Source organism: Rhinolophus sinicus, chromosome 8 (genome assembly GCF_057876585.1).
Source record: "Rhinolophus sinicus isolate RSI-liver-muscle chromosome 8, RSI-T2T, whole genome shotgun sequence".
Classification (NCBI taxonomy): Eukaryota; Metazoa; Chordata; class Mammalia; order Chiroptera; family Rhinolophidae; genus Rhinolophus; species Rhinolophus sinicus.
Genome location: NC_142508.1, coordinates 9,000,543 through 9,023,535, shown reverse-complemented (window position 1 = coordinate 9,023,535; position 22,993 = coordinate 9,000,543). Strand labels below are relative to the sequence as shown.

The following is a 22,993-nucleotide window of genomic DNA, read 5'->3' as shown; positions in this document are numbered from 1 at the left end:
AGGCAGTAAGCTCCTTGACAGTGGTCTTGGTGATGATTTGACACCAAAATCAAAAATAAAAAAGTGGGACTACTTATAACTAAAAACCTTCTTCAGAGCAAAGGAAACCACCACCGCAATGAAAAGGCAACCTACCAACTGGGAGAAAATACTTGCAAATCATGTATCTGGTAAGGGCATATCCAAAAAATATAAAGAACTCACATAACTTAAAGCAAAAAAACCAATCAATTCAATTACAAAAACAGACATTTTTTTCCCCTCAAAGATGGCATACAGATGGCCCACAGGCACATGAAAAGATGCTCATCATCACTAATCATCAGGGAAATGCAAATCAAAACCACAATGAGATACCACCTCACACCTGTTATAAAGGCTGGTATCAAACAGACAAGAAATAATAAGGGTTAGTGAGGATGTGGAGAAAAGGGAACCTTTGTGCACTGTTGACAGGAACATAAATAGGTGCAGCCATTATGAAAAACAGTAGAGAGGTACCTCAAAAAATTAATAGAATTATCATATGATCCAGCAATTCCACTTCTGGGATATATCCAAAAGAATTTAAATTAGGATCTCAAAGAGATAGCATGTTCATTGCAGCACTATTCACAACAGCCAAGACATGGAAACGTAAGTATTCATGGAACGATAAAAAAAAAAAAAATCACACACACACACACACACACGAATAGTATTCAGCCATAAAAAATGGAATCCTGACATCTGTGACAATATAGATGGTCCTTGAGAGCATTCTGTTAAGTGAAGTTAGACAGAGAAAGATATTGTATGATCTCACTTATATGTGGAATCAACCCTCCCACCAAAAAACACACAAAAACCGAACTTATCTTCATCTTCCTAAGGTGGGTAAAAAAAAAAAAAGATTAAATCAGCCATTATTGTGGTTATTATGGCAGCCAAAGTCATTCTACTGACTTCTATTAAAATTATATTCAATTACAATCCTAGAGAGTTGCTGTTTTTGCATTGCTCTTACAAAACATTTTCCCCATCCAACATTTGTTTACTTCTCTTTTTTGGACTCAAATATTGCATATTTTGTAGACATGGACTATAATTTCAGCTTATTAAAACTTAGTTTTCACAAGAAAATAAGTTTTAAAAAATCAGTATGCTAATGATGTCATCTGAGTTATTTGTAAGGCTGCTAATCATATTCACGAGAGGGATGAGAAAAATCTCCTTGCAGCTTATAGCTTTGCGTATGATCATGATACAGTTATGAACCTAGTCAAATTTTCCATGCATGTCATATCTCTTGATCTTGTCCTCAAGAATATCATGAGCTATCATTCAAATGCCTTGCTGAAATTTAAATACTACAGCTACACCATTTGCCTATAAAATCCCAAGTGTCTTTCACTCAAGTTTGCTATTTCCTTATATTTTCAACCATTTCTATAACCAAAGAACTGGCCTATGTAGACGTTAGCATTTCAGTCCTCTTTCACCTAACACTACACAATTTCAAAAAAGCTCATCAGACTTCACGCAGCAAGCTTAATCTCCCCTCAGACTCCTGGAGAGAATTTAGTAGCTGATTAGATTGGTATGCGTGACAGTGGTTACAAGATGTTATTTTATCCCAACAGTTTCAAATTAGTTTCCCTTCTATACTTTGATGCCCTCCACTCCCCTCATAATCATAACGTGAAAGGTATGACATTCTGCTATCCCTGCTTAGTCAGTAATCATTTATCACTTTAAAATAATTACAATCCCTAATAAGTGGAGTTCACACATTTTCCAGTTGTGTTCCATAGTGGCCTAAATTCTATTTTTACTCAGATTTTTCAGTTTCTCTAGCTTTAAAAAAGTCAAATTTATTGAGGTATGACTTGTATACAACACAATATGCACCCAATTTTAATGTGTAGTATAACAAGTCTTAAATATATACACTTGTGTAATAAACCACCACAATCAAGATAAAGAATGTCCATAACCCCCAACAGTTTCTTTGTACGTTCCTGCAATTAATAACAGCCCCCGTGTCACGCAACCATTGACAGTGATTTCTGTCACTTAAGGTTAGCTTTGCCTTTTCTAGCATTTCCTATACACACAATCGTATGGCTTGTTTTGAGAGCATAATGATTCTGAGAGTCACACACGGGTTGTACACAGTATTATTAGTGTATGGATACAGCTCATCCACCCACCTGCTGGACATTGGGTTGTTCTGGTTTTTGGCAATTATGAATAAGATCCTATAAACACTCACGTGTGTCTTTGTTGTTGACTTATGTTTTCACTTCTTTTGGGTAAATAGGTAGAAGTATAATTGTTCATATGGTAATTTTAACTGTAAAAGAAACGGCCAAAGTGCTTGTACCACTGAAGACTTTTACCCGCAATGTGCAAGAGTTCTGGTTGCTCTGCATTCTCGCCAATACGTGGCACTGTTGGTTTTGATGGTGAGCATTCTACTGAGTGTGTAGTTGTGTCTTGTAGTTTTGCCTTTCCCTAACTTCTAACGATGTTGGACATCTTTCCACGTGCTTATTTGCCATTCTTCTATCTTCTCCAAAAAAAGTACTCCCATCTCTTGCCCATTTTGTCATTGGGTAGTTTGTGTTATTACTACGTAAGTTGTAAGAGTTCTTTACATGCTTCACATACAAGTCTTTTATCAGAAAATGTACCTTGCAAATATTTTCTTCAGGTCTGTGGCTTTTCTCATTTTCTTAACAGTGTCTTTTTAAAAGTAAAAGTTTTGAATTTTGATGAAGTTCAATTTATGATTTTCTTTCTTTTAGGACCCTTACTTTTTGTATCCTAAGAAATCTTTACCTATCTTTAGGTTACAAAGATTTTTCTCTTATTTTTCTTCTAGAAGTTTTAGATTCTTCAGCTTATAGTCTTAGGTCATTGATCCATTTCGAGTTACATATAATTTATGTCTTGTATCAGGTAAGGGTTAATGGTTTATTTATGTATTTATCCTACATGTATATCCAGTTTTTCCAGCAACACTTGTTGGAAGGACTATCCTTTATCCATGAATTGCCTTGGCAACTTAGCCGAAACGAACAAACAACATATAAACAAACAAACAACCCCCCAAAAGAACTGACCATAGACATGTGGACATATTTTTTGAAAGCTAACACTGTAAGTCCTCCAACTTTGCTCTTTTTCAGAATTGTCTGGACAATTCTAGTCATTGCACGTCCATCTACATTTAGGGTCAACCTGTCAATTTCTACAAAAAAGCCCGCTGAGATTTTGACTGGGATTGCACAGAATCTGTAGATCAATTTGGAAAGAACTGACATCTTAACAATATTGAGTCTTCTAGTCCATGAATATATTTCTATGTGCTTTGTTTCCTAGCTGGGACCTGCATTAGAGAAGGTATAGTCCCCCCTTTGGAAAATACTCTCATCATAGCTTCTAAGTAGAACACAGGCTTGAGAAGAATAAATAAGAATGTACTGTAAACATGGAATGCCATAGTATTGATGGAACAGCAAACCCATGATATTCTCTTGTAAAGCTCATTTCAAACATTCACAAGCCCAAACACGTACAATCAGAAGGTATTTATTTATAAGAGCAAGGTAACTAAATGGGGGAAAGTTATTTCAACAAATATTGCTGGAACAACTAGATCTCCATATAGGGAAAAAAAAATCTTCAGCCCTTAATGACCTCAGATCAGACACAAAAATCAATTTGAAGTGGATTGGAGACCTAAAACGAAAAGCAAACACTATAAAACTTCTAAAAGAAAACAGAATTACTACCACCATCTTGTACATGTATATAATTTTAAAGTTTTCAGGATATTTTTACATCATTTGGTTTCTTAAACATCACGTTTCTTTGTGAGGCAAGCAAAAGGCAGTAATTCCACTTATGCTGATGGGAAAACCTGGGCCCCGGGGACTTACGGGATATGATCAGAGAGGCATAGTGGAAAGCGTATCAGTTTGGAGCACACACATTTGGCTTTGAAATCCAACTATGGCACTTACTTAGCCATAGGGCCTTGGGTACATTACATAATCTCCCTACGCTTTGGATTCCTGACCTGCAAAATGGAGAGAATAACGTTTAACTTTATGGGTTCTCCCTTTCATTTATTTAACACGCTTACTGAAAGTCCACTATGTGCTAAGCAACAACTGTTCTAAGTCTTGAAGTTATAGCAGACAGAAAATACAGGGGTATCAGTAGACTCTATTCCACAGGTGGGGGACAGGAAAGGCTGAGCTGCAGGGGGTTGTAATTTTAGGCCAGGGAGAGCCTCTTTTCAAAGGACATTTTGAGTAAAGACTCAGAGGGGAGGGGAAGAGTCACGCAGCGATGATATAAGAACATAGCCGGCAGAGGGACTAGCAGAGCGAAGCCCAGGCAGGCATGAGCTTACCATGTCCGAAGAGGGCAAGAAGGCAAACGGGGGCTTGGAAGAGAGGGAGCAGGCGGGAGAAGAGCAGCAAATGTGCAGAGAGAGGTACCAGGAAAGGCAGAGGGGGAGGGCGGGCTGTGGGGCGCATCGAGGACGGCCTGTTAAGGACTTCTGTCTTCTTTCTGAGTGAAGTGTGCTGATATTGCAGGAGCAGGGGAGCCACATCATCTGATTTACGTCTTAAAAGCACCACTCTGGCTGCTGTATTGAGAGTACACCGAAGGTGAGTAAGGGCAGAAGCAAGCACTCCTCCAGGCAAGAGATAATGGTGGTCTGAATCAGGGTGACAGCAAAATAGGTGATGAGAAGTTGTAAGACTCTAGCAGACTTTAGGGACACAGCCAACAGGAACTGATAAAAGATTGGTTGTGTGGTCTGAGAATGAGAGGCGTCAACGATAACTACAAAACATTAGACCCAAGCAGCGGAAAGAAAAGAGCTGCCAGCTACCGAGGTGAAAAGAATGAAGATAGGCTTGAGGAAAGAGAGCAGGACCTCAGTTACAGACATATTAACCTTGAGATGCCCATTAGACAATCAAGGGGACACGCTGAGCAGACAGTTGGATGTGACAGTCTGAGTTCAGAGGAAATGAGTGGGCTGGAGACCGGCATAGAAATGGTGATTAAATGGTATTTCAAGCCATGAAGGTGGATGAGATCAACCATGGGAATGGAGATGCCTGGAGTAGTCCAACATTTAGAGAAGTTAAGGAGTTGAGGAAGAACTAGCTGATAAGAAACAGTAAGAAGGAAAATCAGGAGAATATGCTTTAAAGCGGTATTTCTCACATTTTAATAGGCATGGAAACCATTTAGAGAACTTGTTAAAATGTAGACTCCAATTCAGTAGATCTGGGGTGGTACCTAAAACTCAGCATTTCTAGAAGGCTCTCAGGTGGTACACAGAGGGTATCAGACCACATTTTGAGTAGCAAGGGATTAAGAACGGGTTTCATGAAGAAGGGTAAGATCAAGTTCATTCATGTTTTTGATAGGTCAAACAGATTGAGGACTGAGAAGTGAAGCGATGGATGTAGTAACATGGTAACTATCTTATTAAGAAACATTTCAGTGCTTCAGGGGCAAGACTGACTGGAGTGGGGTCCAAGATGAAAGGGGAGGTGGGAAATCAAGAGTGAGTACCAACTACGCTTGAAAAGTTTTACTGTAAAGGAAAGAAGAGAAATGAGGTGATAGCTAGAGAGGGAAGTGGGATTAAGGGAGGGCCTCAACTTTTTTATTATGAAACTTCTTAAGCACAGAGAAAAGTTGAAAGAATAGTACAATAAATACCAATATGCCTTCCACCTAGATTCAACAATTGTCAACACTGTACCAAACGTGCACTATAAGAAAACTGTTTTAAAATGGGAGAAAATCCAGTGGAACAGTTAAACCTGATGATAAGCAGGGAGATTTACTTAAACAGTGTCAGTGAGTAGGGGAAAAGGATGGGATCTAGTGCACAGAATTGGAAGGGTTGGCTTTTACTGTTAGTGATAAGGCAGGAAAACTGGGCAGGAATGGAGGTGGGCGGGTAAATGTGGTGGGGGGGTCTCTAGTTTTCTTAGTGAAACGGCAAGCTGACTGTTCTTGGAATAGAGATGTTGGAGGTTTGAGGACAGAAGAGGTAGGGCCGGGTCTAGGATGCGAAGAGCGAATGAACTACTGAACTGAAAATCTGACTACTGTGTGACACTAAGGGCCCCCTAGAGGTTGCTGAAAGGACTAAGTAGGAAAAGTAGCCTGGTGTAAAGGTTAAGGGAATGCACGCTGGAGCCCAAGTGCCTGGGGACAAGTTACCTGACCTTTGAATACCCTAGTTTCTTTATCAGTAAAATGAGGATAATAATAGGATCCCTCTCACAGGGTTGTTGAGGATTAAATGAGGTCATATATATAAAGTACACAGAACAATGTCTGGCACAGAGTAAGTACTGTAATTGCCAAATACATTACTATATATTAAAAAACCACGGAATATAGTTGGTATAAAAAAGAGGGTGAGAGTGAGTTACTGGTATGTACCAGAGCTGGGGTCAGAATGTAATATTTGTTGACAAATAAAGATGCTTAAAACATGACTAAAAAAGGGCAAAATCAGTAGGATTCCATATTTAAAACCAGGATATTATAAACCATTGTGTATAATATCAAAGTAATGCATTTTAAAAGGATACAAAACATACATCAAAATAGTAATGGTAATCCTCTCTTGATAGTAGATTACTGGTGGTTATTTATGTTTACATTTTTTGATTATGTATTTCTTTATAACCTTTATTTTGAAATAAAGAAAAACTGCAACAAAGCATAATGTAGAATTCACTCATATGCTCACCATCCTCCATCTTGTTAAACTTTTCACACATTTGCCCCTTGTCTTTTGTCAAAGTTTATACTTGTAAAAAGGGTATGAAAGTAAAACATAACTGTAGAATCTTTTTTATTAAAAGACACAAACAGTTAGAAGGTTCCAGGTAAAGCCAAAGCCCTTCCACCTGACAGCTGCCCCCATTCGACCCCTTTCTGCCATTCCTGGGGACAACCACCACTGAGCTTGGGGTGTGCCTTCTAATCCTCATTTTAATACTTTCACGTACACACAAATATATACACACACGACAAAAACAAAATCAAACCCAAATATAAAAAATGTTTGCTTTATAAAATTTTAAGTGGTTTCATGTTGCAGCTTGCTTTTCTCACTTGACGTATTTGAATCTGATGTTGACAGATATGATTCATTTCTGCTCTACACTATTCCCTTGCACTCGTATGTGTCAATATTTCATTCACCCAGCCCTCTACTGATGGACATTTTTGTTTCCCATTCTTCACTATTTTGTGATTTCCGGTATTACATCTTCCCTATACACATCTTTCGGAACAAAAGCTAGTGTTTCTTGGAAGTAGACCACTCATTTTCCATTTTAACAGATACTTCCAAAATGACTGCAGGGTGGTTAGTGACACTGGGCCTATCCCAGTAAACAACTGTCCTCATCTCCTCCAACACGCGATCTTGTCAGAACTTAGGCATTTTGCCTATTCCAGTGAGTAAAAAATAGTACTTCTTTGTTTTGGTTTGCATTTTTCTGTTTATCTGCATCTTCCTTTCTATTATTGTTTTTCTCTACCAGAAAATCACATTTACTATAAATATTTTTTGGTTAGAATTATTTTCAATCATTCATATGTGTTCACCATCTTATCAGCTTCAATTCATCCTATTACACAGGTTTACTTATGACTAAAGGGGACATGTTCTTTATTACTATTTAAAAAAAAAAGTAAATTGTGAGGATTTATCCCCAAATTATTTTTAATCATTTTATAGTCAGACTATAACACTTCGGTGACAGACCACAACTTTCCCTATGTGCCTCCTTGACTGAACTTTTAGTAAATTTTCTAATGAAGCTAAATTAAAAATTATACCGTATTATACAGACATTAAAAATTCTGCAAATAAGTAAATAGCCTAATGAATTTGACCATCCCTGAAATTTCTTTAATAACAATATTCTTGAAATAAATACCTTGGTCCTTAGGCTGAATCAATCAATGATTGTCAGGTGAGAAGATGATAAACGTACTGTACAAACCCTGATTCCTAAGAGTCAGTCTGTAATTACCTACTATTAGAATGGCTCTGCTCTCTTCAGGTAAAACTAGTAATCAGAAATGATCTTTCACTGAGGAAAGACAGAACTAACTCCACAGGAAAAAGGTCACCCATCCACGTCTGCTTATATTCTGTAATCCAATAAAAGGTGACATATTTGAAACTCCTAAGGATTTAACTTTCCAAGTTACTAACGGCTTTAGCTTGTGAGTGACTGCAACCCCAGCACTTACTACACTGAGTTAGTACGCTTGCTCTCAGTCTGCTGATGCCCTGGGACTACAGGATAATTGTGGAAAGTAGTCAGAAAAGATCACCTTCAACAGCATCTGGAAAACATTCAGGGGGCAGGTTATTTTGAAATGAGAGCTTTGCAAACGTGTATTATTCATGGCTATTTAAATAGTCTACGGACTTATTGGTCAGCTATCTCTAGCTTGTTCTGTCCTTTGTGAAACGATGGTGGAGGACAGGGGAGGAGGAACCAGACATTTAATAATTATGTTTGAATAATTGTGAAAGATGTCATTTCCAGTATACTGTAAATATCAACATTTTAACATCCTTTTGTTATTGTGAAGTCTCTTTTAAAGCCTCTGTTTTGTTTTATGGATAGAAAATCATCTTTTATCACTGAGGAAACATAGGTTTTTTGGGGAGGGGTTATCTCTCTTGCATTGTTTGTTTGTTCCTAGTAATTGCTTTCCCTCCATTTGTTTTAGTCTCTCATTGGCATCAGAGACATTCCCTCTGATGTCAGGCGAGCCAGAGATAATTTGTCTTACTCAGATTGAGTGAGGGACTAAAAAGCTGTCTAAGTGGTGGTGTACAGATACGCTTCTTGTTTTTGAACTTTCCTGTATAGTGATCTAGGTGGAATCTCTGATGTCACTACTTTTGGGTCTTTCCTCTTGTCAGTAAGACTCTTCAGAGAAGATTCTAATCTCTTGTGTGAAGGGGAAGGTTTGGTTGCTAGCATTCTGGGAACCCACAGACAAGAACAATGCTGGGGAAATTCTCCATTCATCACTCAGTAAGCAGTCATTCAATACCCCTGTTTCTGGTAGAGTAGCCATGCCCATGACCCCAGTCCACTGATATTTGTTTTCCTCTCTCCAGAGAACAAACTTCCAGTCTGCTGTCAGGGTAGGGACAGGGCAGTCCTCCCGTGGCTCAGGCCTTGTCATGTACTGTCCCTCCTCTGGAGATACCTGGCACTGCCAATGCCTGAGACTTTTGAGATTCTTAGGTATAAATCAGGTTGGTTTTCATTTCCCCATTGCCAACTAACGAATTAGCTTTCTGGGCCTACCAAGTCCACGATCGCTTCTCCATCTGATTTCTAGCTTTTAAAATGTTGTTGCTACTGTTTCCTCCTGTTACCTCCATCCTTATATGTCATGCCTAAAAAAAAAGTCCTTCATTATAGTTCCAGTGGAGTTTCAAAAGACAGCAAAAAATGTGTCACCTTATCTGCAACTCACACAGCCATTTTGTGTTATCTTTATTTTGTTTTTAACTTTATTGTGGTAAAATATATAAATAAAATGGCCATTTAACCATTTTTAAGTGTACAAGTCAGTGACATTAAGTACATTCACAATATTGTGCACCCAACTTGTATATAAAATTTTTTATTATGCCAAACCCCATTTGTTTTTTTTCTGTAATTTCTTTCAGCAATGTTTTGTACTTTTCAGAGTACAATCTGAACTCCTTGGTTAAACTTATTTCTAGGTATTTCATTATTTTGGCTACTATGGAAATGAAATTGTTTTCTTTCTGTTTTTTAAGTTAACTTATTAAAAGTTAAACTTACTGAGGTAACACTACTTAGTAACCCTATATAAATTTCAGGTGTACAACTTTATACTCTGTTGTATACTGTGTGCTCACCATCTGAAGTCTGGTCGCCTTCCATCACTTTGTATTTGACCTCCTTTACCCTCTTCGTCTTCCCCCCATCTCCTTTCCCTCCCCTCTACTAGTCACCACACACAGCCATGATCTACATTAATAGCCAGGTGAACTCATTACACAGTGAGCGTTACTTAAAAATGTAAGCAAAGTATTTCAGAGTACATAGACTATCGAGGTTTACACTTATAGATCCCAAGCTGTAAAGCAACGGAATAATAGTGCCTCTTCACTGACTATCCTCCAGACCACAGAGCTATTCCAATTGGATAGAGTTCTTCTCTACTGTCATTTCCTGTCTTAATACTAGCACTTCGCTGCCCCATCACTGTCTCTAAAAATATTTTTATTACTAGGTATTCTTTGCTGCCTCTCTTTATAGCAAAAGCCATTCCCCCTCTGTTATCATTACTTCGTTGACTATTTTTCCTTTTCTTGCCATTTTTCAGTTATGGTATGAGAAGGATTTGGCTTCTCTTTCTTCTGAAAGGTAAACTTATCAATAATGTGCAGTTGTGTTTAATCCTTCTTTCATTTCTTTCATTTCGCAGATATGTATTGAGTACCTACCATAGGCCAGGCCCTGTTCTAGGCATTAGGGATAAAACAATGGACAAAACAAAGCCCCTGCTCTCATGCACCTTGTATTCTAGTGGGAGTGACAGAGAATACACAAAATACGTCATGGAGCTGGATGTTTAAAACAAACAAACAAAAACAAGGATGGGGTAAAGAGAGAGACGGTGAGGTAAGGACATTAGTAGTGTATAAGGTGATCAGAGAAGGCTTCTTTTGAAAGGTGACATTTGAACAGAGAGAGGGAGAAGCGCTATGGATATTTATGGCATGAGTATCCCCCAAAGAGAAAATAACAAGTACAAAAGGCCCTGAGAGGGGAGCACATTTTGTGGGGGGAGCAGAATAAGCTTTGTTTCTTTCTCAGTGTTTACTGTATTTGCCATGGTTTACTCTTGACTAGATTTTAATATAACCTTTCAGATTTGAACAGACTCTGATTCTAACTTATATGAAAGGCTGAGATTGTTTGAAATTTACTGCATAAGTGGAAATGTTATTGTTAAGGTAATACTGTGCTGCGATAGCATTTGGCTCACCATAGGCTTGTAAGCAATCTAAATTACAGCTACATTGCCTATTTTGAGACAGAGCGGGAAGGAGAGTGAGAAGATTTTAGAGCCAGGTCTGGTTTTGAGTCTAGTGATCTTGCATCAAAGTTCTAGGTGTTAGTGTGTGTGTGTGTGTGTGTGTGTGTGTATATATATCATAAAATTAGAATGAAAGGATATATATATATATCATAAAATTAGAATGAAAGGAGATATATATATATATCTCCTTTCATTCTAATTTTATGATGTAAAAGTAGCATAGTGATTATGGGAAAAGAATAATGGTTTGGGAATCAGAATTTCTGAGTTAAACACCTTTGCTGCCTCTTATTAAATGTGTGGTCTTAGACAAGTCATTTAAAAGCATCAGTTTCCTTATCTGTAAGAAAGAAAATAAAAATATCTACTTTTTTATGACATTATAAAGATTAAGTGACGTAATGACCTACGCATGTGAAGGTCATTTGTATACTATAAAATGTTAAGCTAATTCAAGATACACACACATTTTTAAACTATAGCTTTCAAACATATTTTTAGTCACTTAAAATTTTTACCTAAGCGCTTTCAAAATTTATTTAATTTTACTTTTTGATTTACCTATTCATTTGTCCTTAAGAATTGCATGCAAAATTTATTCTTCTAAGTCTGTTATCTATTTTGGTCTACGGTAAATTTTATAAAGTTATTTCTTATCTTTTAAATTACATAGCAAAATTCAACGGATATGAACAACTCAAATTGAAATCCTCAAAAAGGATCAGGATGCAGACTTTCATTTTACTTTATTTCATACATACGACCACTTTGCAATAGAAAATATGGGCACTTGGAAAAAATAATTTGAATGGATAACTAACAATTATTTTATGTACTTCAATAACTGCTAATGATTTTTTAATGGTTTTTGCTTGCCTATTTTTGTTTTTTGAACCTTAACTGCTTAGCTAAATCATTGCATGCAAAACAAATCTGTAGTCACATATTTATTACCAAATACTATATATGTTTTGTAGTCCGCAGAGAGAGACTATTTTATTTCTTAGTACATATTGCTAGTCATTAGTTAAAAGTGTCCACATGTTGCTGGACAGTAACTTAAAAAGCAGTCCAGAAGACTAAAATCTTTACAACACCCTCAATGGCCTTCAAAAGTAATTTAAACGAGATTTAACAGAATGGAACTTACTCCATGCCCTGTGCAGTCTGCCGTGCGATATCTATAAGTTTGATCATCTCAAATTTGGTCTCAATGATGTGGAGATGGTGATATAAGCTGGAGCCCTCACACCACTGGGTAACAATAGCCAGTTGTGGCTTTGTGGAATAGCCCATGAAGAGTAGGATATTCACATGTCGAGTTTTCCTGTAAAGAGAAATGTGATAGGAAGCAGTAAATGTCAATAAACTTCAGCAAATATTAAAAAAGAGGCTGAAACAGTCTACTTATCTGTAAGATGTTGTCAGAAAAAGGTATTTTTAAAAAAGGCAACAGAAGGATAAATTTAGAAGAGGCGCTAGTAATTGTGTAGTCTAACATTCTACTCTTTACAGAAATAGCTTTTTAAATATACCTGTCAGGCAACGAGGGGTTGCTTAAATACCTTCAATTATGGAAGCTCATCACTGAGACCGAAGCCTATTTCCCCCATTCTGTTTTTCAAAAGTAGTTCCAGTATTAGAAAGCTTTTTGGGGTTGTGAAAAACTCATTTGCCTACAACTTCCATCACTGGCTTCCCTGTTCTGCTCTCTGGAATAAAAGAGGGTAAGTCTGTATCCTCTTCTGTTAACTGCTTCCCCCGTAAGTTACAGCTACAGAATCCTCCGTATCTAAGTTGTCCTTGGCTGGACGTATGTTAGTCTGTTAATGTTCCTCAAGTTCCAGGGCATGATATAATCTCTAACTGCGTCTGGTAAGATTTGAAGTTTGAGAGTATTATTTCCACAAGCGGAAGTACTATTTCTCATAATCAAAAACTATGCTTCCATTAATTCACTCTAGGCTTAGTTCTTCTATCAGCTGTACAATATAGTATTGTATACCACTTAAAAGAATATGGTGAAAGACGAAATATACTCAAACTCTGTCTTATCCATTTTGAGTAAATCTGTACGGCTAACACTGGCCACCACTAGAAAACAGGAATTGATGAGATAACTTCTATGGCAAACAATAATTCACACTAACTCACCTGAGTACTCCTACTTCATTTTTGAAGGCCTGTAACTGCTGAGGTGTGGGTGCTGTCACATTCAACATCTTCACTGCCACATCACCTAAAAGGTAATTGTCATTTCAAACGTCATTCTGATTTTTCAAATTTAAAAATATTAAAAAATCTTGGGTATTTTCACTAATAACCATAGCCTTAAATCCACACCATTATTAAATTGTTTTATGGCACAATAAATGAGACCATAACTTCCTTAACTACATTCATTTTCTAAGGATAAAAACTAAACAAACTGGCTGGCCCGGTGGCTCAGGTGGTTGGAGCTCCATGCTCCTAACTCCGAAGGCTGCCGGTTCGATTCCCACATGGGCCAGTGGGCTCTCAACCCCAAGGTTGCTGGTTCAACTGCTCGAGTCCCGCAAGGGATGGTGGGCTCCGCCGCCTGCAACTAGCAACGGCAACTGGACCTGGAGCTGAGCTGCGCCCTCTACAACAAAGACTGAAAGGACTAAGACTGAAAGGACAACAACTTGAAGCTGAACGGCACCCTCCACAACTAAGATTGAAAGGACAACTTGACTTGGAAAAAAAAAGAAGTCCTGGAAGTACACACTGTTCCCCAATAAAGTCCTGTTCCCCTTCCCCAATAAAATCTTAAAAAAAAACAAAAAAATAAAAAACTAAACAAACTGGCAATGACACTCTTATACTAGTATTTTAATATACTAATTCGAAAAGAACTCCCAACCTTGTTTTTCTCTTGGAAATTTAGTTTTACCAATTAAGTACCCATGGTATTTTCCTGGTTATTTAACAATATTAAATTAGATGCATTTACTAACTGAATGTTAAAACTACAGATGATAGGCCCAATGGAGCTTAACTAAAATAGACAACTTACAAAACTTCTTTATCAGAGTAGTTAACATTTTTTCCAAATCCACAGATAATTTATTGCTTTTGCTTAGAAAAGTTATTAAAATTGTAATCATAATAAAAAAACAACTTTATATGAAACAGGTAGAACTCATACACACTGCCAGTGGGTGTGTAAACTGGTACAATCACCTGACACACTGTTGACAGTAACTACTAAAACTAAACATATGCATATCCAGTGAGGCCCCACAATTCTTTCCTACCCTGTTTCCCCGAAGACAAGACCTAGCCAGACAATCAGCTCTAATGCATCTTTTGGAGCAAAAATTAATATAAGACCCAGTATTATACTTTATTATATTATATTACACTGGTCTTATATTATATAAGACTTCGTCTTATATTAATTTTTGCTCCAAAAGACGCATGAGAGCTGATTGTCCGGCTAGGTCTTATTTTCAGGGAAACACGGTAGGTGTATACCCAGCAAAAATGGACACGTATGTTCATCAAATGACATGTATGCACTAAGAATATTCATAGCAGCATTGTAATAGCCCCAAACTGGACACTATGAAAATGCTCATCACTCAGTAGACAGAAAAAGGAATCATTTTATAGTCACACGATGGAATACTATACAGAGCACGAATGACCTACAACTAACTACACACGGCGATATAGATGAATCTTACAAACGACGCTGAGTGGAAAGAGCCACACACAAAGGTCCATCCCGTATGATTTCTGTTACCATCAGGACAGTGGTTGCCCTTAGGGGAGGAGGACAGGAAGAAGACTTCTGCAGTGCTGGTCAGGTTCTGTTTACTGACTCCAGATGCATTTACTTTCTGAGAGTCCAGCTATTTGTACACTCATATGTACTTTGTTTGCACGTATATTATACTTCAATATCATTAACTAACTTTTCCTATCAAAGTAATACAGTGCTCACAGTAAAAAAAAAAATTAAACATTTTGAAAGCATAAAGAAAAAATTTCCCATAATCGTGTCACTCAGAAATGACCACTGTTAATATACTGATGTATATCCTAGTAGGTTTTTATATCTATCAGTGTGAATTATTTATGAATACATATGAAAAGATAACCTAAAAAGATAGGTACTAAAATAGTGATGGTCATTTTCAAATTATGTTATGTGTATTTTTATGTAGGACCTTATAGAGATATTATACATGTTGCTTTGTAAAATTTAATATGCCACAGATATTTTTCCATACAAATAAATGGTAAATCTACCATACTATTTTAAATTCTATATAATCATACATGGAGGTTATAAATTCATCCAATATTCTATTAATAGGTATTTACAGTTATTTCCATTTTTCATTAATACTAAACCTCTACTGAATCTGCTTGTACACATATCTATTTGTTCCTGTCCAATTACTTCCTCATTATAAAGTTCTACAAAAGGAATTGTTGGCTCGATATACAGATAGCCAAATTGCCCCCCAGAAAATTTGTAGCAATTTATTTTCCGACCAGCACCATTGCAATCCCAACTCTAAATATTACCAATTTTAAAAATTCTTTGTCCATTTGAGAGGCAAATAATGATTTCCATTTTTTGAACCTGCAGTGCTTTGATAACTAGTCAGGCTGAACATTTTTTATGTTTCCTTGCCATTTCTTCCTTTGATAAGTACAATTTAACATGTTTACTTGTGGCTTACAATAGAAATAAAATAATCAGCAGAAAAATTATCAAAGAAAAAAACATCTTGGGGACTAGTTCACCTGGAGAACCATCATCTTTAAAAATTATTACTGTAATAATATAACGACAGGAAACCTGGTTGATGTGAATCCAGCTTTTCCTTCCCATAATTTTTGTTAGAAACCTTTGGAGGACTCTTGAAAATGATCAAAAAAGCTTACTGATGCAAACAGTGAACACTTCCTTCAATACTTTTCCATAGGAGCTGTTACTCATATGCTCTTATTAGAACTTGTGACAACGTCACGTGCTACATACATACCATGCCACTTTCCCTTGTAGACTGTCCCAAATGACCCAGATCCGATTCTTTGTCCCACTGTGATCTGGCCATCAGGAATCTCCCAGTCGTCACTTGAATCCCGTCTACCAAGTGTTTTCTTGATAAAAATAGTGCAAAAGTCAAGCCAAAGCAAACAAAAAAGGAAAACCTTATGTTTCACACTAAGTATTAGGTTGGTGCAAAAGTAATTGCAGTTTAAAAGGTTAAAAACAATTGCAAAAACCACAATTACTTTTGCACCAACCTAACACATTCCTCTATGCCTGAAAAGGACATAAGTTAGGAAGAAATAAGATCTTTTAAAGAAAACAAATACTCTGGAGGAATAATAGTTGTATGATTCTTACACTACAGAACTTTAAGTGAAGGCCTAAGTCAGTATTAGCATGAAAAAAATTTATTAAAATCTAGAGACTATTTATTGGGTATTAAATATATATAATACTAAAATCAATAAAACAACCTTTTATTATTTGGAGTACTACTAAGGGCAAGATAAGTACTATACATTTGTGACTAGTTTTGGCTCCAAAAGCCAAAAATTTAAGTTAACACACTATGGTTACTGCTAATTTACCTACTTATTCTCTCACAGTCAGTGCTAAATTTCCTCATGTGATCCAGTCTCTCAAAAAACTTATCAACATACACAATTATGTTGGTAGGGTAAAGAATCCACCTATCCAACATACACTGTTAATGTACTATCGCTAAAACGAAATTATTGGTTTTTAATATACATGTATTTTGTAGCAGAAAGTTATTTTTTCAGATAGGGAAGAATGTCATTTGGCAGATTTTTGAATTTCAGACCAGCTCTTTAGAACATACATGCCTAATGATGCTTCCTGAAATACTAGCTTATTGTTTTCCTAATTTTAGAAACAGAACACTACAGTTGACCCACGAATAATGTGGGGTTTAGGGGTGCCGACACCCCGTGCAGTTGAAAATCCATGTATAACTTTTCATTTCTCCCAAAACTTAACTACAATTGTCCCTTGGTATCCCTTGGGGATTGGTTCCACAAGCAACACTATTCTCGATCCTTGGTTGGCTGAATCATGGACACGAAACCTGGGGATATGAAGGGCCGACTGCATATTTATTGAAAACCATCCACATGTAAGTAGATCCATGTAGTTCAAATCCATCTTATTCAAGGCTCAACTGTATTCTTACTTTTCCCAAACTGCCTTTTACTCAATTACGTTAGAGTTGAGAGCGAGTATCTGTGTTGCGCAAATATGCTTTTTTCATAAATATATTAGCTTAAATTTATTTGACTATGGGAATTCTACGGCACATATGAACATATCAGTATATCTAAAAGGTGACATTACATGTGGCTATGACTTCTGTAAAGAAAGAACGTAGAGGAAAGAAGAGATGAGATTCTCTCACCATTCGATTCCTGTCTTCTGAGGACGAAGATGACTTCCTCTCCCGCTGAGGACCTGGCGATTTCTGTAGTGCTTTCACGTTAGTGAGGGAGCCTGGTAATGACGCAGGGGGCGTGGCAGACAAACCTGTGGTTGATCCTAAGTTAGTGAAAAGAAAAATGTATCCATTAAAGGAAAAGCAAGTATGTTAATTTACTGGGGGGTGCGGGGAGATTTAGACTTATTTAAAAAATGCAGTGCACGTTCAAGTACTTTAGAAAGAATAGGCCAAAAAGGGGCCTCATTTGGTGATTAGTACTGTATTTTCTTTGTTTTCTGGCCAATTTAATGACCTTTAAAACATCTGATTACAGATAATACATTTTGCTTATTGGTGCATAGTCTAAGAAAAAGAATCTCTCTAAAATAAGAGATAAATACTAAAAAATACTCCCAAGGTTCTATTTCTTTGACTAAAAAAAATCAAAAAGCAAAATTAACTTAAAAGCCTATATGAAAGATAAAATTTTATTTTATGTTACGTCAGCAGCCAATCAATATAAAAAAGATGGAAATCCTCAAATGGAAACATATTCTAATAAATGGTCTTAATGTTGAAAACATCTACCTTTTTCACACACAAAAAAGGCTCCACCACATACTGCACTACTTAAGAGTGAGAGACACTGGTCAGTTCCATTGGTTCCTGGAGGCTTATTCTACTAAACAAAGATGATCTGCTGCCTGCAGAACAACCTTATGTAAACAAAGCGAGCAGCTTTCTCAGACTTTGAGAAATCCCTGCCTTTGGAAGTGAGAGCAAAGGAGGCGATACGGCCTCTCAGCCAAGTTACTACAAACAGAAATAGTCTATCAGCCCAGGGGTGCGTTCTTTGAAAGCAGATTGGGCTGACAGCGGGGCACACCTTTCTGACGGGTACTCTTCCAAATGCTGGCTCAGTGGCAATAATTCTAAGGGCCTGGTTCAGAGAGGTTCAGGGCAATGCCGCCCCGTGGGGCCTGAGCAGAGTTAAGCAGGACTGAGCTGTCACATAACGTTTGCATATATGGAACAAAAAGACTTCAAGAAGAGTTTTTTAAAAAAAATGACTATTCTTGGGGGGATGTCACTATCTTTCACAGAACAAGATACCAAATGGCAACATTTAAATGTTAAATCTGTGTAGAAATTTTATCATTACTACATCACATGTTATCATGTTGAATTTCCATGTTCTCACATGCAATTTTCTACAAGAAAATGGTATCTGGAATGTTTATTAAATAGAGCACAATCCATTTTCTGCCTTCCACTGATAATTTTCCACATCATAAAGCCTTAACTTTGCAGTTCTGATCTTAGTACTGTATAGTATTATTTATTTTACTTATACTACTCAGTACCGTACGACTTCCACCTCATTTTATGGATTTTCTGAGAAACAGGTGGGCTGAGAGCAAAAAATCTGAACCACCACCTCTACATTCAGAATAAGTAACAGACACTAACCAGCAAAAGTCAGAAAACATAATTCTTTAAACATGTTTATAGCAGGACACCTTTCTCAATTTTGACTAAAATTAAAAAGAGAAAAAAAAGGATTTTAACCACTATTTAAAGTATGGTAAGATAAAATGGGCCAGTGAAATTATGCTTCTAACTTTCTCCTCATATTAGGGCATAACTGAAAATATCAATCCTCACATTTTCTGAAGTATGCTAAAATACCCCAAATACATTAAAAATCTTTTTTAAAGCTCCCTACGTTTGATATAATATAAAATATACATGTCCTACATTTTTTAAAAAGTACACTGCTGATATTACAGAAAAATAAAGCCAAAAGTCTAGTAAAATTTCATAATAGGGATTTCCATTTCCATTTTTTTAAAAAAACCCAAAAAATTGATAAGAAATATTAACTCATCAAGGTTATCACTTAAATGGATTATAATAAAAGGCATTCAAATCAAAGGACACACTCCCCCCTCCCCCACATTCATTATTTATTGCCACCCACTTTTAAGAAGTTACATGACCAAAAAGCAAGTAACGTAACAAAAAACAGGATGGAAATCTTAGACTTTTCTTGCTTTTAAAATTTATGACAGACAGCACACAGAAGCTTGTGGTGGTGAGTATGTGTGAGAAGCACATTCAGAGCATTCCAGCCAGGCCAAGCAGAAAATTAGTACCGAAAACTCTCACACTTACAAACACACGCTGTGAGGGTGAGGCACAAACAGTATCTGTAGTTTATATTTAGTTTGCTTTGGGTGAAAACAAGAAAGAAGAGCCCAACTACCTCTGAACACTGGGCCAGGCTCAAAATCAAACACTATTTCACTGGGGACAGAATGTAGGAGGGGACTGGGAGTCCGGGATTGGTATTTCCGAAGACAGCGCATCAGCTGGTTCAAAGGGGCTGTTAGAAGAGAAAGAGAGGGGCAGGCAAACATAGGAAGACAGACACACAGAAGAAATGAAAGAAGTCATGGGGAATAAATAGATGAGTCGAAGCCTGCTTCACAAAATAATTCTGGATGTTTAAAAAACTGCTTATTTTCATAAAATCCCAATGATTTTTTAAAAAAGTGACCCATAAATAAAGGACAAGAAATGCCACTTCATTTTAGGTACTAAGCAGGCAGTTTTTACGACTAAGTTAACTTTGTGATGCTAAAATGATGGCAACATTTAAATGCTGGATGTATTGGGCAAAATTTTCAAAAGCCACAGCTACTAAGACATACGAAAGTCAAACTGGCAGCAACATTAATTGGTGGGTTCATGGAATAACAAACAGAAAAGAAAACTTTCATAACTATGTGCTATAGTAAATACTAAGTCCAAAGTACATAATTTTTAGGGCTATTATTTTGGTAGCTTCGCAGGTACATAGAAACATAACAAAAGATAGTTTGTACAATGTTTATTCAATATAAAAGATGTTTGAGTCTGGGGTCAGACATGTTGATGATAAAGCAGGTCCCAGTGAGGAGACCAACTCTAAACAAGGTGAGCAGGTAGTGTAGGTCTCCCTTATTAGATAGAAGACAGCTAAAAAGGTAAACATGGAGAACCACTTCGAGGAAAACTTTAAGACAGTTTCAAATACCATCTCTTGGAAAACATTATATTTCTTATTTAAAAAGTATTTTCTGAAGCAATGTTTTCTTATGCCCTCGATTTTCACCGGGTGCTAGAGTATAAGATTAAAATTCTCTAAGAAATCTCAATTTAATTTCTCATTTGCTTATTTTATTTACTATGGACTAAAAAAAGCAACTGGGCTTTTCTATTCGGGGTCCATTCTATAAAATGTACATTTCAAACCCGCATCGAAGGCTGAAGGGAAATGGTTGACTCGAACAAACTGCGAAGTTGTGACAGGCAATCCAGAATGATTTAGGAAAGTCAAGTTTTAACTGGTTCTAAGCTCGATCTTTAAGTATCAGTGAAGGTTCCCAAAGGAAATTTTGCATCTCCAGGTTTGGGATAAATAAGTGGGTGAAATAACTAAGAATCTCTCTTTGACAACCTCTTACAACTGTAGACAGTACATGTAAGGCTCCTTTTTACGTCCTCTCTTTTTCTCTACTCATGTTATAAATTAGTTAAAATTTTATTAGACATAAATGATCAATACTAAAGAAAGACAAAAATATTTTGGGTTTTCTCTACACATTTTTCTCTGTGTCTGTGTTTCATGAAAGAAGCAAATATAAAGGAGACAAGCAGCAAAGCAGTTGCATTTTTCCCTGAGTTGTTCTTTTTTTTAATTGAAATTACCACTTACCTCCATCACTACGAAACCCTTGGTCTCTAATCAAGTCCTACAAATAAATAGTAATGTATATTTTATTCAAAGCATATGGTAAGGAAGTAGTAACAACAGTGAATGTGCCACTAAGCATTGACAGAAAGGTTAATTCAAAATAATAACGGTTTTATAATTACTTCACAAAACAGAAATAAGGAATTAGCTAGTGAACATGACAAAATCAAAAGTTCGAAGCACTTGCCAGCCTAACCCTACACTGAAGGGAGTACTAGTCCTGATCAAATGTTGAAATCCATTTCAGGCCATTCAAAACCAATGGCTGCATCAATTCTTAAAAAAATTCTACTGGCACATATTAAGAGCCATAAAATGTTCATACCCTTTGATCCTGTAATTCCACTTCTGGGAATTTTTCCTAAGGAAATAATTCAGAAGAAAAAATGATATGCACAAAGATGTTTAGTGCAGCATTTTCCATCATACTGAAAAATCAGAAATAATTATTTCCTCTTATAGGCATATTGACATTGGTTAAGTAAATTAGGTGTATCAATTTAATGAGTATTATGCAGCTACTAAAACAATTACGAAGACTGAATCATGAAACATGTTTACAACATAATTAAAAAAATACAAAATTAAATGTACACTGATTACAATCATAAAAATATGGATGAGTAAAGAAACACTGGAAGGGAAAAATCAAAATGACTCAAACAAGGCTTTTGTTAAAATTTGTCTTTATTATTAAAATATATTTTTTTACAACAATGTTGGAGGTGGGGGAAGAGTCTACTGGCAATGCAATGCAATTTGGACCTTAACAGGCAGAACTTAGTTTGTTTACCCAGTGGAACTTAAGGTGAAGGATTGAATGGCCCCAAATGTCTCTTTGCAAATAGGCAGCTTTTTGTTTACAGGCTAAAACAAAAAGTGAATTCTTTATAAACGTATTTCTATCATGTTCAATGTATTATACAAAGCCTTCCACATTTTCTACAGAATATCAACAAATGGTCATATACCTGTAAACAAGGTGTTAAGTGTAGGAGTTGTGTGGCTACAAATAAATATATACTAAAATCCTGACGGTCTTTCTAACTTTGAGTTCTACAGAGCTTATAATCTAAGTGAGAGTAAGATGTAGACACATGAAAATTAAATGATACAAGAATAATAGCTTAAGAAAACAATACGAGGGGCCAAAGTTGCTTAGTTAATTGCCAAATAAAAGGTGAAAGGATTCTTAGTGCTACCCAAGTGCAAAGGATAAAGCACTAACTACGGAATTTGGTCAATGGTGAAGCATGTGAAAAGACGGGCTATGAGTTGGGGCTTGAGGGACAGAGTGTAGAAAAGAAAAGCAGAGGGTCTTCTAGACAGAAAGAACCAGAAGACAAAGGCAGAAATGCTACACGCCTTCCTTTCTCGCTGCGCCTGCTCTGTACCTCCCCACAACCATGGACCAGCCAAACGTGGCTTTCTCCACTCTTACGACCTACAGCTTAGTACCACCATCAACTTTCATTTTTCAAATTCAAATATGTTCTCAAAGCTCCTTGACAATCTTTTCTACTTCTAGGTTAAATAGGATCTTCTAATATTCCAATATTGACTAGTT

At 36.6% G+C, this 22,993-nt stretch overlaps 1 protein-coding gene across 6 annotated transcripts in view; it reads right to left on the bottom strand.

Moving 5' to 3' along the window:
* BRAF (B-Raf proto-oncogene, serine/threonine kinase) overlaps nt 1-22,993 on the bottom strand; it is a 121,579-nt gene that overhangs the window by 30,143 nt on the left and 68,443 nt on the right. For 3 of the 6 annotated variants that reach the window (XM_074315267.2, XM_074315266.2, XM_074315265.2), the window contains 7 exons: nt 21,752-21,787; nt 21,388-21,424; nt 19,894-20,013; nt 17,610-17,746; nt 16,185-16,302; nt 13,315-13,399; nt 12,311-12,487 (listed from right to left, as the gene is read on the bottom strand). In XM_074315267.2, the coding sequence (XP_074171368.2) occupies nt 12,311-12,487; nt 13,315-13,399; nt 16,185-16,302; nt 17,610-17,746; nt 19,894-20,013; nt 21,388-21,424; nt 21,752-21,787 (710 nt within the window). The remainder of the gene's footprint in view (nt 1-12,310; nt 12,488-13,314; nt 13,400-16,184; nt 16,303-17,609; nt 17,747-19,893; nt 20,014-21,387; nt 21,425-21,751; nt 21,788-22,993) is intronic. The other 3 variants (XM_074315268.2, XM_019749853.3, XM_019749855.3) reach the window with 3 other exon arrangements.